The sequence below is a fragment of the Scyliorhinus canicula genome, chromosome 4 (genome assembly GCF_902713615.1).
Source record: "Scyliorhinus canicula chromosome 4, sScyCan1.1, whole genome shotgun sequence".
Lineage (NCBI taxonomy): Eukaryota > Metazoa > Chordata > Chondrichthyes > Carcharhiniformes > Scyliorhinidae > Scyliorhinus > Scyliorhinus canicula.
In genome coordinates, this window is record NC_052149.1 from 128,274,291 (window position 1) to 128,292,389 (window position 18,099).

Here is an 18,099-nt window from a genome sequence, read left to right on the forward strand (position 1 = left end):
GGTGCAGACTCGATGGGCTGAATGGCCTCCTTCTGTACTGTAATGTCTATGAATAATTGTTGCATTTCATGTGCACGTTCTTTAAATATGAATCACTCCCTATCCACCATCTACCCCTTTGGTAAGGTTCCCAATCTATCCTTGCAAATTTGCACATCATAGTTCCTTTTAGTTAGATTCTGACTGGATGAAGATAGGGGCTAGTAAAAGGAATAAACCGTTGTACGTTTTGCTCAAGTGAGACTATAGCGTTTGATTAGGGATGAAACAATATAGTCAAGGGGGATTTTCATCTTCCAGGTATCAGATGGGAGGAAAAGACTGACTGCATGAACAGAGTAGTGGAGCTGCTTTTTGATTAGGGGCACATAATGAAGCGACTTTGGGATCAACTTTGGTTTGTTACTTGACAACCTAACTTGGAAACAGCGGCCTGAATGCAATTTGGCATCAGATTCACTGTGGGGAAGGAGATGCAGCAACTGGACTTGGGGCCAATTGATGAAGCAGTCAATGGAGCTGATTATTACAGGGACAAAGTTAGCAGCAGAAGTTGTTGACTTTCACATGCAGGGATTACAAACTCAATCTACAGCAGTGGTGCAGCAATGTCACAGGAATAAGAGGAAATCTCAGAAATAAGGAGGAACTCTACTTGTGAAATAAGACAGCTCACGGTAAGAATCAGAGCAACACAGAGAGCACTATACAGCGATAGGGAGGATTACAAGGACCATCAGTAGTTAAGACAATGAAGACTGCAGGGGATGTGAAAGGCTTTGAACAACTTCAAAGAAAGAGGTAAAAAAAAAACTGATGTGGCACTTTGCACAATCCTAGGATACACAGATACACTAAAGCCCTTCTCTTTAGATGATTCTGGATAGGAGCGAAAGTAACAGGGTAGTTGTTATGGGGGACTTTAACTTTCCAAATATTGAGTGGAAACACTATAGTTCGAGTACTTTAGATGGGTCCGTTTTGTCCAATGTGCGCAGGAGGGTTTCCTGACGCAGTATGTAGATAGGCCAACGTAAGGCGAGGCCGTATTGGATTTGGTACTGGGTAATGAACCAGGACAGGTGTCAGATCTGGAGGCAGGTGAGCACTTTGGTGATAGTGACCACAATTTGATTACGTTTACTTTAGAGATGGAAAGGGATAGGTATATACCGCAAGGCAAGAGTCATATCAGTGGGCTGTTTAGCACACTGGGCTAAATCGCTGGCTTTGAAAGCAGACCAAGGCAGGCCATCAGCACGGTTCGATTCCCGTAACAGCCCCCCCCGAACAGGCGCCGGAATGTGGCGACTAGGGGCTTTTCACAGTAACTTCATTGAAGCCTACTCGTGACAATAAGTGATTTTCATTCATTTCATTTCAGTTTTTCATTTTCATTTCATATCTGGGGAAAGGCAATTATGATGCGACGAGGCAAGACTTGGGATGCATCGGCTAGAGAAGAAAACTGCAGGGGATGGGCACAATGGAAATGTGGAGCATGTTCAAGGAACAGCTACTGCGTGTCCTTGATAAGTATGTACCTGTTAGGCAGGGATGAAGTGGTCGAGCGAGGGAACCATGGTTTACTAAAGCAGTTGAAACACTTGTCAAGAGGAAGGAGGCTTATGTAAAGATGGGACGTGATGGTTCAGTTAGGGCGCTTGAGAGTTACAAGTTAGCTAGGAAGGCTCTAAAGAGAGAGCTAAGAAGAGCAAGGAGAGGACATGAGAAGTCTTTGGCAGGTAGGATCAAGGATAACCCTAAAGCTTTCTATAGATATGTCAGGAATAAAAGAATGACTAGGGGAAGAGTAGGGCCAGTCAAGGACAGTAGTGGGAAGTTGTGCGTGGAGTCCGAGGAGATAGGATAGGTGCTAAATGAGTATTTTCCGTCTGTATTCACACAGGAAAAAGACAATGTTGTCGAGGAGAATACTGAGATACAGGCTACTAGACTAGAAGGGCTTGAGGTTCATAAGGAGGAGGTGTTAGCGATTCTGGAAAGTGTGAAAATAGGTAAGTCCCCTGGGCCGGATGGGATTTATCCTAGGATTCTCTGGGAAGTTAGGGAGGAGATTGCTGAGCCTTTGGCTTTGATCTTTAAGTCATCTTTGTCTACAGGACTAGTTCCAGAAGACTGGAGGATAGCAAATGTTGTCCCCTTGTTCAAGAAGGGGAGTAGAGATAACCCCGGTAACTATAGATCAGTGAGCCTTACTTCTGTTGTGGGAAAAGTCGTGGAAAGGTTTATAAGAGATAGGATGTATAATCATCTGGAAAGGAATAATTTGATTAGAGATAGTCAACATGGTTTTGTGAAGGGTAGGTCGTGCCTCACAAACCTTATTGAGTTCTTCGAGAAGGTGACCAAACAGGTGGATGAGGGTAAAGTAGTTGATGTGGTATATGGATTTCAGTAAAGCGTGTGAAAAGGTGCCCCACGGTAGGCTATTGCAGAAAATACAAAGGCATGGGATTCAGGGTGATTTAGCAGTTTGGATCAGAAATTGGCTAGCTGATAGAAGACAAAGGGTGGTGGTTGATGGGAAATGTTCAGACTGGTGTCCAGTTACTAGTGGTGCACCACAAGGATCTGTTTTGGAGCCGCTGCTGTTTGTCATTTTTATAAATGACCTGGAGGAGGGCGTAGAAGGATGGGTGAGTAAATTTGCAGATGACACTAAAGTCGGTGGAGTTGTGGGCAGTGCAGAAGGATGTTACAAGCTACAGAGGGACATAGATAAGCTGCAGAACTGGGCTGACAGGTGGCAAATGGAGTTTAATGCAGAAAAGTGTGAGGTGATTCATTTTGGAAGGAATAACAGGAAGACAGAGTATTGGGCGAATGGTAAGATTCTTGGTAGTGTGGACGAGCAAAGAGATCTCGGTGTCCATGTCCATAGATCCCTGAAAGTTGCCACCCAGGTTGAGAGGGTTGTTAAGAAGGCGTATGGTGTGTTAGCTTTTATTGGTAGAGGAATTGAGTTTCGGAGCCATGAAGTCATGTTGCAGTTGTACAAAACTCTGGTGCGGCCGCATTTGGAGTATTGCGTGTAGTTCTGGTGGCCGCATTATTGGAAGGAGGTGGAAGCATTGGAAAGGGTACAGAGGAGATTTACAATGATGTTGCCTGGTATGGAGGGAAGATCTTACGAGGAAAGGCTGAAGGACTTGAGGCTGTTTTCGTTAGAGAGAAGAAGGTTAAGAGGTGACTTAATTGAGGCATACAAGATGATCAAAGGATTAGATAGGGTGGACAGTGAGAGTCTTTTTCCTTGGATGGTGATGTCCAGCACGAGGGGACATCGCTTAAAATTGAGGGGAGACAGATGTCAGAGGTAGATTCTTTACTCAGAGAGTAGTAAGGGCGTGGAATGCCCTGCCTGCAACAGTAGTGGACTCGCCAACACTAAACACATTCAAATGGTCACTGGATAGGCATATGGACGATAAGGGAATAGTGTAGATGGGCTTTAGAGTGGTTTTACAGGTTGGCGCAACATCGAGGTCCGAAGGGCCTGTACTGCGCTGTAATGTTCTATGTTCTCAACTAATTAAAATTTTGGAGTATATAGTTAGCGAAATGATGTAGGAACACCCACAGCCAATCTATGCACAGCAAGATCCCACAAACAGCAATCAAATCAATGACCAGATAATCTGTTTTCAGTGACGATGGCGGAGAGATAAATATTGAACAGGACACCAGGGAGAAATTGCCTGCTGTTCTTTCAAATGGTGCGAAGAAGGCAGAGGCCATGGTTTTAACTTCCCAAAGTTGCTCCCACAAACATCAGGAAGAAACAAGAATCAAGGCAAGAGTAGGGCCTTTGAAGGTCACCAAAAGGAAGTCGAGTTATGGATCAGTTATGACATAACTGAATGGCAGAATTGGCTCAAGGGGCTGAATCGAATAACTTATCCTGTTTCTATGTGTCATTCGACTCAGACTTATGTCAAAGAGATGGAAGGAAAGAAATGTAATGTCGAACTTGATAAAAGGGCCTAAAAATTCCACGTCAGAGAGCCCTGAAGTGTGTTCCTTTGCTATGTACTCACTCAAATGCTTGCCTTTTCACTTGCCTCGAGAAGAGTTACCCTGCTGGCCTTTCAAGCAAGTCCAGTTCCAATAACTCCAAGCAGCATGACTTTCCTGTTGGTCTTGGAAGTACTGACCCTGACATCACCTTATGTGACTAGTGACCCCTGAATGATAAAAGCAAATTACTGCGGATGCTGGTATCTGGAACCAAAAAGAAAATGCTGGAAAATCTCAGCAGGTCTGGCAGCATGTGTAGGGAGAGAAAAGAGCTAACGTTTCGAGTCCAGATGACTCTTTGTCACAGGGTCATCTGGACTCGAAACGTTAGCTCTTTTCTCTCCCAACACATGCTGCCAGACCTGCTGAGATTTTCCAGCATTTTCTTTTTGACCTCTGAATGATCAATGTGTCCGCAGACTAATCAGTGTACCCGCGCTTGCACAGACCATGCCACACTTAATTTCAGATCCCGCCCAGAAAGTTGGTAACCAATGTTCATTGCACTGAATATCGTAGGCTTCAAATTAGCACAGAATCTGGATCAATCTCATTGATTTGCAGCCTGGAAGTTTCCGTAACAATCAATGGAAGATGCTTACTGGCCACAGAAGATTACATAGCATCAGGAGTAGGCCATTCAGCCCCTCAAGCCTCAGCCATGATCTCATTGATCACAGATCAGCCATGATCTTTCAAGCAAGTCCAGTTCCAATAACTCCAAGCAGCATGACTTTCCTGTTGGTCTTGGAAGTACTGACCCTGACATCACCTTATGTGACTAGTGACCCCTGAATGATAAAAGCAAATTACTGGCTGATCTGTGATCAAATTCCATAGACCTGCCTTTGGCCCAAATCCTTAAAGGGGATTTTAACAGTAACTTCACTGCATTTTGGAAGGTCCAATAAAGGTAGGGAATATACAGTGAATGGTAGAACCCTCAAGAGTATTGACAGTCAGAAAGATCTTGGTCCACAGGTCACTGAAAGGGGTAACACAGGTGAAAAATGAAAATTAAATGAAATGAAAATCGCTTATTGTGTAGCCGCCGAAGTTGGCCATTCCCTAAATACAAAATGGAGGAACGCAAGCATACAGGTTAAAATGGACAATATTTGCAGCACCAGCAGGCTGCACCAAGCAAATGTGGATTCTGTCTGCTAAGAGAGCAGACAACACCGAAACAAACATTCCGCATACTAATGAGGCAATCTCCGGGATAGTTAGCACAGTAATGGAACGATCCCAGAGACAATGGACACAAATGGGGAAGTAACTGCAACATTGTATAGGATACCAGACACCCCGGCACCAGTGGGGTCCGAAAACAAAGTGCCTGAAAGCCCGCCCAGTCGCCAAGGAACAGCCTCAGTATTGGGGGGATTCAAACATATCGATTGGGAAGAGACCCAATCGATTCCGAGCAGGTAAAGGGGTCCGCCCAAAGGGGCGCGGATCCCTGGGACCTATAAAAGACAGGTCCCACACTTAGTTCGTTCTTCTTGTCCAGCCCACCTCTCTCCTTGACCAGCCCTACTCTGTAGACCAGCACCTCGACCAGCTTTTGCCAAGAAGACCTTGAACGAGAGAGAGGAGAGGTTTGGGACAGCAGCCGCCAGCAAGTAAGTGTCTCACAACGATCACTACCAGAGATAGGCACTCCTGATCCCTTTTTAACCTATACCCACCTGAAGTCTGCAGACCAGAGCAGAGCAAGAGGCATTGCCCCCTGATCCGGCAGTTCCTTCGAGATAAGTATTTGTTTATTTAGCGGTAGGAATAGTTTAATCCTCTTAGCGTGTGCATGGGTAGTTTTATAATTGTATTATAATAAACTCAGTTGTTTGAACTTACTAATTGGTGTATGGTTTTATTGCTTTGAACTTCACCTTGAAACTTGTGGCGGTATCTTAACGATACCTGCCGACTCCAGAGCTAAGTAACGAAACAGAGCCAAATTGAGTGTTAAGCACACTCACCCAGAGCGAGCAACAATTGTCACGAGCAGGCTTCAAAGAAGTTACTGTGACAAACCCCTAGTCGCCACATTCCGGCGCCTGTTCGGGGAGGCTGGTACGGGAAGGTAGTCAAGGTGGAGAAGGTAGTCAAGAGGTCATACGGCATGCTTGCCTTCATTGGCCGGGGCATTGAGTATAAAAATTGGCAAATCATGTTGCAGCTGTATAGAACATAGAACATAGAACAGTACAGCACAGAACAGGCCCTTCGGCCCTCGATGTTGTGCCGAGCAATGATCACCCCACTTAAACCCACGTAACCCGTATACCCGTAACCCAACAATCCCCCCCATTAACCTTACACTACGGGCAATTTAGCATGGCCAATCCACCTAACCTGCACATCTTTGGACTATATAGAACCGTAGTTAGGCCACACTTGGAGTATAGTGTTCAATTCTGGTCGCCACACTACCAGAATGATGTGGAGGCATCAGAGAGGGTGCAAAAGAGATTTACCAGGATGTTGCCTGGTATGGAGGGCAATAGCTATGAGGAGAGGTTGAATAAACTTGGTTTGTTCTCACTGGAACGACGGAGGTTGAGGGACGACCTGATAGAGGTCTACAAAATTATATGGGGCATACATAGACAGAGTGGATAGTCAGAGACTTTTTCCCAGGGTATAGGGGTTAATTACTAGGGGGCAAGGCTTAGAGGAGATGTACGAGGTAATTTTCTTTTTTTTTTTTTACACAGAGTGTAGTGGGTGCCTGGAACTTGCTGCCGGAGGACGTGGTGGAAGCAGGGACGATAGTGACGTTTAAGGGGCATCTTGACAAATACATGAATAGGATGGGAATAGAGGGATACGGACTCTGGAAGTGTAGAAGATTTTAGTTTAGACGGGCAGCATGGTCGGCGCAGGCCTGGAGGGCCGAAGGGCCTGTTCCTGTGCTGTACTTTTCTTTGTTCTTTGTTCAGTGTTAATGTAAGCCTACTTGTGACACTAATAAAGATTATTATATCTTTGCTTAACAAAAATCTATCTCATATTTAAATTTGACAACTGTTCTAGCTTCAACTGTTGTATGTGGGAGAGAATTCCAAACCTCTACCACCCATTCATAGAATTTACAGTGCAAAAGGAGGCCATTCGGCCCATCGAATCTGCACAAGCCCTTGGAAAGAGTACCGTACTTTTTTTTTTTGAGTAGCCAATTATTTTTTTCCAATTAAGGGGCAATTTAGCATGGCCAATCCACCTAACCTGCACATTTTTTTTGGGTTGTGGGGGTGAAACCCACGCAGACACGGGGAGAATGTGCAAACTCCAGACGGACAGTGATCCAGGGCCGGGATTCGAACCCAGGTCATCAGCGCCACTGTGCCGCCCGTAGAGTACCTTACTTAACCCCACGCCTCCACCCTATCCCCTTAACCTAGTAACTCCACCTAACCTTTTGGACACTAAGAAGCAATTTAGCATGGCCAATCCACCTAACCTGCACATCTTTGTTCTGTGGGAGGAAACCGGAGCATCCAGAGGAAACCCACGCAGACACGGGGTGAAAGTGCAAACTCCACACAAAGTCTCCTGTGGTCGGAATTGAACCCGGGATCCTGGAGCTGTGAGGCAGCAGTGCTAACCACCGTGCCACCTAGTGAAGAACTGTGCCACTTTGTGTGTGGAAGTTCTTCCTAGTAACTCTCCTGAACGGCCTGGCCCTAATTTTTACACTATGTCCCCTAGCTTTAGAATCTCCAGCCAGTGGAAATAGTTTATCTTTATCTACCCTGCCAATATCTTAAAATACTTCAATCAGTTATTCCATCTGCCGTCTAAATTTTGGTGAAAACAGGCCTAAATTGTGTGATCTCTCCTCATAACTTAACCCCGGTAGGCCGCAATATCCTTCCCAAGGTGTGGTGTCTAGAACTGCTGGGGTCGGTCTAACCAGGGCTTTGTACAGCTGCAGCATAACCTGTGTCTCTATTTCCAATCCTCTAGGTATAAAGGCCAGCATTCCATTAGCCTTTTTGATTATTTTCTCCACTAGCTTGTGGCATTTTAAGGACCTATGCATCTGAACCCTCTTGAGACATCCATTGTAACTAAGCCATTTTCATGTAGAAAGTACTCTGCTATATTCATTTTTGGTCCAAAGTGGATAATCTCACATTTGCTTACATTGAATTCCATCTACCACAAATTTGCCCATTCACCTAGTCTGTCAATATCTCCTTGTAATTTTATGCAAGATTGGGGAGTGAGGGGCGGCACGGCGGTTAGCACTGCTGCCTCACGGCGCGAGGTCCCAGGTTCGATCCCGGCTCTGGGTCACTGTCCATGTGGTGTTTGCACATTCTCCCTGTGTTTGCGTGGGTTTCGTCCCCACAACCCAAAGATGTGGTTAGGTGGATTGGCCATGCATGCTAAATTGCCCCTTAATTGGAAAAAAAATGCATTGGGTGCTCTAAATTTTAAAAATAAGATTGGAGAGTGAAGATGAAGTACAATAGCAATTGGTATTTATACAGTGCCCTTTATTATAGTAAAATAGCCAACGGTGAGTAGCACTATCTAATAAGATCTGGCACCGAGCAACACAAGATGCTAGGATAGCTTGGCCAAAGAGTTGGGTTTTAAACAGCAATTCAAAAGAAAATTGAGAGGAGAGGAGTTTAGGGAGTGAATGTTGGAGTTTGGGTCTTGGCAGCTGGAGGTACAGCAGCCCATGGTGGAGCCTATGAAATCAAGTTGCTCAATAAAGATGATTGGAGGAGGTTAGAGATCTGAAAAGGGACACGGCCGTGGGGGAATTTGAGCAGAAGGACGTAGATTTAACGTAGGGTGGCAATGTAGCTCGGTGAGCACAGGCACCTTTGGGGAAAGGGAGGATTTGAGATTTGGAAATGGCTATGCAACACCAGTCTCATCGTTCATGGTGGAATTAGGAAGCTTTTGTTTGGAATGTACGAAAAGGTTTGGGCTTGTAGCTAACCATGAGAAATCAGACTCCCATCTCCCAGGAGTTCTGACTGTAGATTCAAAGACAGGAGGCATTTACAACAGTGGCCACGATGGGAGAATAGTTTACAGGAATGAGGGGTGACCCAATCACAGTGTAAAAGATGTTTAAAGTAGAAAGAAACTGTTTCTTCTGGCAGGAGGGCGTAGAACAAGAAGGCATGTGCTAAAAATTAAAGCGAGGCTGGTCAGGAGCAATGTTAGAGCACTTCTTCACACAAAGGGTGGTGGAAATCTGGATCACTCGCCTCCAAAATAACAGCTAAGAAGAGGATCAAGTGGAAATTTCAAAACTGAAACTGATAGGGTTTTGATCAGGAGTTTTCAGAGTATGGCTGGGCTTAGGATACAGATAACCATGATCCAAGTGGAATACATGATGTGGAGATGCTGGCATTGGACTGGGGTGAGCACAGTAAGAAGTCTTACAGCACCAGGTTAAAGTCCCACAGGTTTGTTTCGAATCACTAGCTTTCGGAGCGCAGCTCCTTCCTCAGGTGAATGGTCCTCAGCTTCTCCACCGCCCCCCCCCCCCCCCCCCCCCTCCCCCAGTCTGTCAGCACAATCCCAGATTCCCCCGTCTGCCAACAGAACATTCACCTGAGGAAGGGGCAGTGCTCCAAAAGCTAGTGAAGTGGAAGAGAGTAGATTTAAGGGGCTGAATGGCCATAGCCTGTTCATAGTATTTCAAATGGATGTGAAGTGTTTCTCAAAGCAACATAGAATTTCAAGACTTACTATTTACATCCAGCCAAATTCCAGCTTCCCCTGGTCAGCACAATCCCAGATACCCCCCTGTCTGTCAGCACAATCCCAGATACCCCCAGTCTGTCAGCACAATCCCAGATACCCCCAGTCTGTCAGCACAATCCCAGATACCCCCAGTCTGTCAAGACAATCCCAGACACCCCCACCCATCTGTCAGGACAATCCCAGATCCCATTTGTCAGCACAATCCCAGATCCCATCTGTCAGCACAATCCCATATCCCCCCTTCTGTCAGGACAATCCCAGATCCCGTCTGTCAGGACAATCCCAGCTCCCCCCGTCTGTCAGCACAATCCCAGATCCCCCTGTCAGTCAGGACAATCCCAGATCCCGTCTGTCAGGACAATCCCAGATCCCGTCAGTCAGGACAATCCCAGATCCCGTCTGTCAGGACAATCCCAGATCCCCCCGTTTGTCAGGACAATCCCAGATCCCCCCGTCTGTCAGGACAATCCCAGATCCCGTTTGTCAGGACAATCCCAGATCCCCCTGTCAGTCAGCACAATCCCAGATCCCCCTGTCTATCAGCACAATCCCAGATCCCTCCCGTCTGTCAGCACAATCCCAGATCCCGTTTGTCAGGACAATCCCAGATCTCCCCGTCTGTCAGCACAATCCCAGAACCCCCCGTCTGTCAGCACAATCCCAGATCCCCCCCGTCTGTTAGAACAATCCCAGATCCCCCCCTATCTGTCAGCACAATCCCAGCTCCCGTCTGTCAGCACAATCCCAGATCCCCCCCGTCTGTCAGCACAATCCCAGATCCCCCGGTCTGTCAGCACAATCCCAGATCCCCCCGTCTGTCAGCACAATCCCAGATCCCGTTTGTCAGGACAATCCCAGATCCCATCTGTCATGACAATCCCAGATCCCCCCATCTGTCAGGACAATCCCAGATCCCCCCCGATTGTGCTGACAGACTCAGTCCCCCCCCAGTCTGTCAGCGCAGACTCAGTCCCCCCAGTCTGTCAGCGCAGACTCTGTCCCCCCCCCACAGTCTGTCAGCAGAGACTCAGTCCCCCCCCCAGTCTGTCATCAGAGGCTCAGCCCCCCCCCCCAGCCTGTCAATGCAGACTCAGTTCCCCCCCATAGCCTGTCAGCGCAGACTCAGCCCCCCCAGCCTGTCAGCGCAGACTCAGTGTCCCCCCCCAGTCTGTCAGCGCAGACTCTATCCCCCCTGTCTGTCAGCAGAGGCTCAGCCCCCCCCCAGTCTGTCAACGCAGACTCAGTCCCCCCCACACAGTCAGTCTGCGCAGACTCAGTTCCCCCCCCCAGCCTGCCAGCACAGACTCAGTCCCCCCAGCCTGTCAGCAGAGACTCAGCCCCCCCCCCAGCCTGTCAGCAGAGACTCAGCCCCCCCCCCCCCCAGCCTGTCAGCAGAGACTCAGCCCCCCCCAGCCTGTCAGCGCAGACTCAGCCCCCCCAGCCTGTCAGCGCAGACTCAGCCCCCCCCCCAGCCTGTCAGCAGACTCAGCCCCCCCCAGTCTGTCAGCGCAGACTCAGTCCCCCGTCTGTCAGCGCAGACTCAGTCCCCCCTGTCTGTCAGCGCAGACTCAGTCCCCCCCCCCAGTCTGTCAGAGCAGACTCAGTCCCCCCCCCACAGTCTGTCAGCGCAGACGCAGTCCCCCCAGTCTGTCAGCGCAGACTCAGTCCCCCCTCTGTCTGCCAGCGCAGACTCAGTCCCCTCCCAGTTTGTCAGAGCAGACTCAGTCCCCCCCCCCCCGTCTGTCAGCGCAGACTCAGTCCCCCCTCTGTCTGTCAGCGCAGACTCAGTCCCCCCCAGTCTGTCAGCGCAGACTCAGCCCCCCCCCCACAGTCTGTAAGCGCAGACTCAGTCCCCCCCACAGTCTGTAAGCGCAGACTCAGTTCCCCCCCCAATCTGTCAGCGCAGACGCAGTCTCCCCCCACCCTCAAGTATGTCAGCGCAGATATTGATCCCCTTGACTGTCAGCGCGGATATGGTTCCCCCATCTGTCAGTACAGTCATAAGGCAGCTTTCCTGCTCTCTGTACCTGTCTATCTCACTGAAGCTGCTGGAGGGTCTTGAGATCTTGCCACTCGAGGCAGTGTTCGGATAAGCCTCCTGGACTAGAGAGCTGTGCCCAGCGCTGTCGATCACCATGGCTGTTACTTCCTCTGCACTGCTGCCATCCTCCCCAGATGGTTGGTTCTCCGACATGATCCATTCGTCCGGAGTTTCTGTCTTGATCCGCATACCACCAATCTGCCGGATGCCCTCTGGGCTGCGATCGCCGCTGACTCCTGTCTCCACATACCACTGGCCCACCCGGTCAATTCTCACCAGCCTCTCATCGCCAGCGGTGCTCCCTAGCTCGTCTGGCAGTGGGCTCCTGCGGCCGAACCCAGAGGGTGCTCGACTGCGGCGGGTATTGGGGGTGGCAACACTACCAATGCGGGACTGGGCAGGACGCTTTGGGCCATCCTGATTGAGCCCTGCCTCCACTTCCGAGACGTCAATGCGGAAGTGAATGCCATCGAGGATCTGAGTGCACTTGTCGATGATGTACTGCATCTGGAGGAAGCTGGCAGCCGTCAGGTAACTGATGATGTCGGCCACCTGCAGGCATAGTTTGCCTGTGTAGCAGAAGGCGAGGAGGCGCTCAAATACTGCGGGGCTCTTGATGACAGAGATGGAGACGGCACTCATCTCTCCCAAGGACATGTGATCACGGAAGTAGGGCGAACTGGCAGCCAGCACCGCCTTGTGGGCCCGGAACGATTTCCCCTGGACGTCAACCACGATGTCACAGAGCCGGCCTTGCATCCGCAGCTGGTTGAGCTGCGCCAGCACGGAGCTGCTGAAATCCGGCACCTCCAGCTGGATGCTGCCATCCTTCTCCATGGCTCTTGGACACAACTCACACTCTCCTACAGGATAGAAGAAGCAATATTACCAAAGAATTACTCACACTGACTCATGCACCCTGGACAAACCCTGATCTACATTGGCTGAAAAATATTACGAGGTAGCCAGCCAATTGAATCTCACCGCACTGCATGTAAAAGCATTTTCAAGTTTTACACAGCAAGTTTCCGAGAACACAAACGTATAGGGTAACTCTCACCAAGTGGTAGGGGTGCGAGGGGAATCTGAACGAGGAAGCAGGACGTGAGGGAGAGTCTGACCGAAGGAACGGGGTACGAGGGGAATCTGAACGGGTTCGAGGGGAATCTGAATGAGGGAGGGGGAAGAGAGGGAGAGTCTGACCGAGGGAGCGGGATGCGAGGGAGAGTCTGACCGAGGGAGCGGGATGCGAGGGAGAGTCTGACCGAGGGAGCGGGATGCGAGGGAGAGTCTGACCGAGGGAGCGGGATGCGAGGGAGAGTCTGACCGAGGGAGCGGGATGCGAGGGAGAGTCTGACCGAGGGAACGGGATGCGACGGAGAGTCTGACCGAGGGAGGGAGGTGCGAGGGAGTGTCTGACCGAGGCAGTGGGATGCGAGGGGAGGGAGAATCTGACCGAGGGAGCGGGGTGTGAGGCGGAGTCTGACTGTTGGGGGGGGGGGGGGGGGGGGGTGCGAGGGAGAGTCTGACCGAGGGAAGGGGGGATGCGAGGGAGAGTCTGACTGAGGGAGGGGGGTACGAGGGAGAGTCTGACCGAGGGAGGGGGGGGGTGAGGGAGAGTCTGACTGAGGGAAGGGGGATGCGAGGGAGAGTCTGACCGAGGGAGCAGGGTGCGAGGGAGAGTCTGACTGAGGGAGGGGTGGGGTGCGAGGGAAAGTCTGACCGAGGGAGGGTGGGGTGCGAGGGAGAGTCTGACCGAGGGAGGGGGGTGCGAGGCAGAGTCTGACTGAGGGAAGGGGGGATGCGAGGGAGAGTCTGACCGAGGGAGCGGGATGCGAGGGAGAGTCTGACTGAGGGAGAATCTGACTGAGGGAGAATCTGACTGAGGGAGAATCTGACTGAGGGAGAATCTGACTGAGGGAGAATCTGACTGAGGGAGAATCTGACTGAGGGAGAATCTGACTGAGGGAGAATCTGACTGAGGGAGAATCTGACTGAGGGAGCAGGGTGCGAGGGAGAGTCTGACCGAGTGAGGGGGGGTGCGAGGGAGCGTCTGACCGAGGGAGTTGGGTGCGAGGGAGTGTCTGATCGAGGGAGGGGGATGCGAGGGAGTGTCTGACTGAGGCAGCAGGGCACAAGGCAGAGACCGGCCGAGGGAGCGGGGTGCGAGGCAGAGTCTGACCAAGGGAGGGGGGGTGCGAGGGAGAGTCTGACCGAGGGAGCAGGGTGCGAGGGAGAGTCTGACTGAGGGAGGGGGGTACGAGGGAGAGTCTGACCGAGGGAGCAAGTGCGAGGGAGAGTCTGACTGAGGGAGGGGTGGGGTGCGAGGGAGAGTCTGACTGAGGGAGGGGTGGGGTGCGAGGGAGAGTCTGACCGAGGGAGGGGGGTGCGAGGCAGAGTCTGACTGAGGGAAGGGGGGATGCGAGGGAGAGTCTGACCGAGGGAGCGGGATGCGTGGGAGAGTCTGACTGAGGGAGAATCTGACTGAGGGAGAATCTGACTGAGGGAGAATCTGACTGAGGGAGCAGGGTGCGAGGGAGAGTCTGACTGAGGGAGGGGGGGGTGCGAGGGAGAGTCTGACCGAGGGAGTTGGGTGCGAGGCAGAGTCTGACCAAGGAAGTAGGGTGCGAGGGAGTGTCTGATCGAGGGAGGGGGATGCGAGGGAGTGTCTGACTGAGGCAGCAGGGCGCAAGGCAGAGACCGGCCGAGGGAGCGGGGTTGCGAGGCAGAGTCTGACCGAGGGAGGGGGGGTGCGAGGCAGAGTCTGACCAAGGGAGTAGGGTGCGAGGGAGTGTCTGATCGAGGGAGGGGGATGCGAGGGAGTGTCTGACTGAGGCAGCAGAGTGCAAGGCAGAGACCGGCCGAGGGAGCGGGGTGCGAGGCAGAGTCTGACTGAGGCAACGGGGTGCGAGGCAGTGTGTGACCGAGGGGTAGGGAGGTCCCGATGGATCAAGGCCCGACTATAAGGCCAAGGAGTGATGGGGAACAAAGGGAGCGATTGAAGGGACCTGTGACAGAGGGACTGACCGATTCAGGGAGCTAGAGGCAGAGGCCAACCAGGGCACCCTAGAAGAGCACGTTGAGGCATTTGTCCAGCCGCCCTCCATAACTGCTGAATTATCCACTCTCTTAATTGGCAACTCTACATACTTTGTGATTTTAATCTTCATCTTTTTGCTCCCTTTGTCCACCAATCTCCCACCCATGACCAACCACTGGGCTTTACTACCTCGTGTGTCCTCTCTAATCCCATGCTCCACCTTCTTTGTATCTTTCATTACTCTCAGATTCCCTTCCAACACCACTTTCTTATGAATCCATCCCATTAAAACTCCAAATGTCGACTTCCGGTGGCCATGACTCGAACTCGGAGTGGAAAGGGAGAAAAAACGGCAGCAGCTCCCCAGAAAGAAACGGGAGAAGGAATCCAAGATGGCGGCTGGCGGAGCACCAGAGGAGTGGAAGCTGTGGGCCCAGGAGCAGCAAGCTGCTCTCCTGCACTGTTTTGCAGATTTCAAGGCTGAGGTGCTGAGCTCTCTGCAGGAAACAAATAAAAAGCTCTCGGAGATTCAGACGACCCAGGGTGCTGCCATCCAGGCGTTGCAGATGCAGGCCACTGAACGAGGAGGAGGAGGCCGTGGTCCTCGTGAGTAAGGTGGAGGGGCACGAGGCACTCCACAAGAAGTGGCAAGACCGCTTCGAGGAGCTTGATCACCGCATGAGGCGGAAGAATCTGAGGATCTTGGGCCTTGCGGAGGGGCTGGAGGGGTCGGATCTGACAACCTACGTGGCCACGATGCTGAACTCGCTAGTGGGGGCAGGATCTTTCCATCTGCCCCTGGAGCTGGAGGGAGCCCACAGCGTACTGGCCAGGAGGCCTAAGGAGAACGAACCCCCGCGTGCGGTGCTGGTGAGGTTCCACCGGTTCAGTGATCGGGAGTGTATGCTGCGCTGGGCCAAGAAGGTGAAGAGCAGCAATTGGGAGAATAGGGTAGTACGGATCTACCAGGATTGGAGTGCGGAGGTGGCTAAGCGGCGGTCCGGGTTTAATCGGACGAAGGAGGTGCTCTACAAGAAGAAGATAAAGTTTGGAATGTTGCAGCCTGCGCGCCTGTGGGTAACTTATTTGGACCGGCATTACTTTTTTGATTCCCCGGAGGAGGCGTGGGCCTTGTGCGGACGGAGAAACTGGACTCGAACTAGGGGTTGGGGGTTGCGGGGTCGGTTGTAATGCTTTATTGCTGGTTTCTGCTGTTGCTGTGTTCTCTTTTTCTGTACTTTTGTAATTTTGATATGGTTATTTATTGGGGTGTTGTTCTGTTTTTTGTTGGGGGGCACTGTTTGAGTTTTGTATCTTGCGGGGGGGGGGGTTTGTTGTATTCAATGTTAGGTTGGGGGTATGGAGTGGGGCTGGTATTTGGGAGCTGCGTCAGAAGGGTGTGGTGGGGCAGTGCGAGAGCACGGGCTTTCCTCTGGTTTCCCGCGTTGCGGGGCTGGAGGGTGGAGACGATGATGAGGGGGGGGGGGGCCTTAACTGGTTCTTCCCCGCGCTGGAGCGGTGCCTGGAGGAGGGACAGGATGGGGGATGATCCCACTTTGGGAGGGGTCGGGTTTTTAGCGGGAGTTTCCGGGGTCAGCAGAAGTTAGCTGACCCACGGAAGCACAATGGAGGACGGTTCGCGGCTAGGAGGGATCCTAGCCTTGGGGAGGGGGGGGGGGGGAGAAGGGGAATACCGGGTTTCTGCTGGCAGGGTCAGGAAGGAGCTGGTGTGGGCCGGGGGGGACAGAGGTGAGCTGTTGTCGCTGTGGGGACTGGGTCGGGCGGGGGGTGCTGGCCTGGGGCGGGCAGTCAACGGGCTATGGCTAGTCGACGGGGGAGGGGGGGGCGGGACGCCCTCTGATCCGGTTGGTCACCTGGAATGCGAGAGGATTGAATGGGCCGGTGAAGCGGTCGAGGGTACTTGCTCATCTGAGGGGGCTAAAGGCAGATGTGGCAACGCTTCAGGAGACCCACCTGAAGGTGGCGGACCAGGTACGTCTGAGGAAAGGGTGGGTGCGGCAGGTTTTCCACTCTGGGTTGGGTGTGAAGAACCGGGGAGTGGCGATTCTGGTGGGGAAAAGGGGCCCCTGGTGAGGGGCAGGCTACAGGGAGAGAAAGTGGTACTTGCTAGTGTGTATGCCCCAAATTGGGACGATGCGGGCTTATGAGGCGTATGTTGGGATGGGTCCCGGATCTAGAGGCGGGAGGTCTGATTATGGGGGGGGGGACTTCAATACGGTGTTGGATCCTTCACTGGATCGGTCCAGTTCAAGGACGGGTAGGAGGCCGGCGGCGGCCAAGGTACTGAGAGGGTTTATGGACCAGATGGGAGGGGTGGACCCATGGAGGTTTGTGAGGCCGAGGGCACGGGAGAACTCTTTCTTCTCCCACGTACATAGAGTGTATTCTCGGATAGACTTCTTCGTGGTGAGTAGGGGACTGATTCCGAGAGTAGAGGAGGCCGAATATTCGGCCATTGCAATCTCCGACCACGCTCCGCATTGGATGGAGTTGGAGATGGGGAGGTACAAGACCAGCGCCCGTTGAGGCGGTTGGATGTGGGGTTGTTGGCGGAGGAGGAGGTGTGTAGGAGGGTCCGGGCAAGTATTGAGGGGTACCCCGAGGTGAATGATACGGGGGAGGTCCAGGTGGGGATGGTCTGGGAAGCCCTGAAGGCAGTGATTCGTGGGGAGCTGATATCCATCCGGGCACACAGGGAGAGGAGCGAGAGGAGTGAGAGGGATAGACTGGTGGGAAGATGCTGGAGGTAGATAGGAGGTACGCGGAGGCACCAGAGGAGGGACTGTTGGGGGAGAGGCGCAGTCTACAGGCTAAATTTGATTTGCTGACCAATAGAAAGGCGGAGGCACAGTGGAGGAAGGCACAAGGGGCAGTGTATGAACATGGTGAAAAGAGGGGGGGGGGGGAGAAGAATGGAGGTGGCGTCTTGCAGAGGTACGAGCCTGGGTGCCTTGGTAACGGCGCCGTTGCCGCTTTCTCCTAAGAGGTATACCACGAGCCTGGTGGTGGCGGCAACCCTAAGAATCAGCTGTTTAGCTCACTGGGCTAAATCGCTGGCTTTGAAAGCAGGCCAGGGCAAGCCAGCAGCACGGTTCGATTCCCGTAACAACCTCCCCGAACAGGCGCCGGAATGTGGCGACTAGGGGCTTTTCACAGTAACCCCATTTGAAGCCTACTCGTGACAATAAGCGATTTTCATTTCATTTCAATC

General features: G+C 51.9%; 1 protein-coding gene across 2 annotated transcripts in view; it reads right to left on the reverse strand.

Moving 5' to 3' along the window:
* The window catches only part of zbtb37 (zinc finger and BTB domain containing 37), a 53,097-nt gene that overhangs the window by 23,489 nt on the left and 11,509 nt on the right, over positions 1–18,099 (reverse strand). For both annotated transcript variants that reach the window (XM_038795186.1, XM_038795187.1), the window contains exon 3: positions 11,814–12,690. In XM_038795186.1, the coding sequence (XP_038651114.1) occupies positions 11,814–12,664 (851 nt within the window). In that variant the 5' untranslated portion in view covers positions 12,665–12,690. The remainder of the gene's footprint in view (positions 1–11,813; positions 12,691–18,099) is intronic.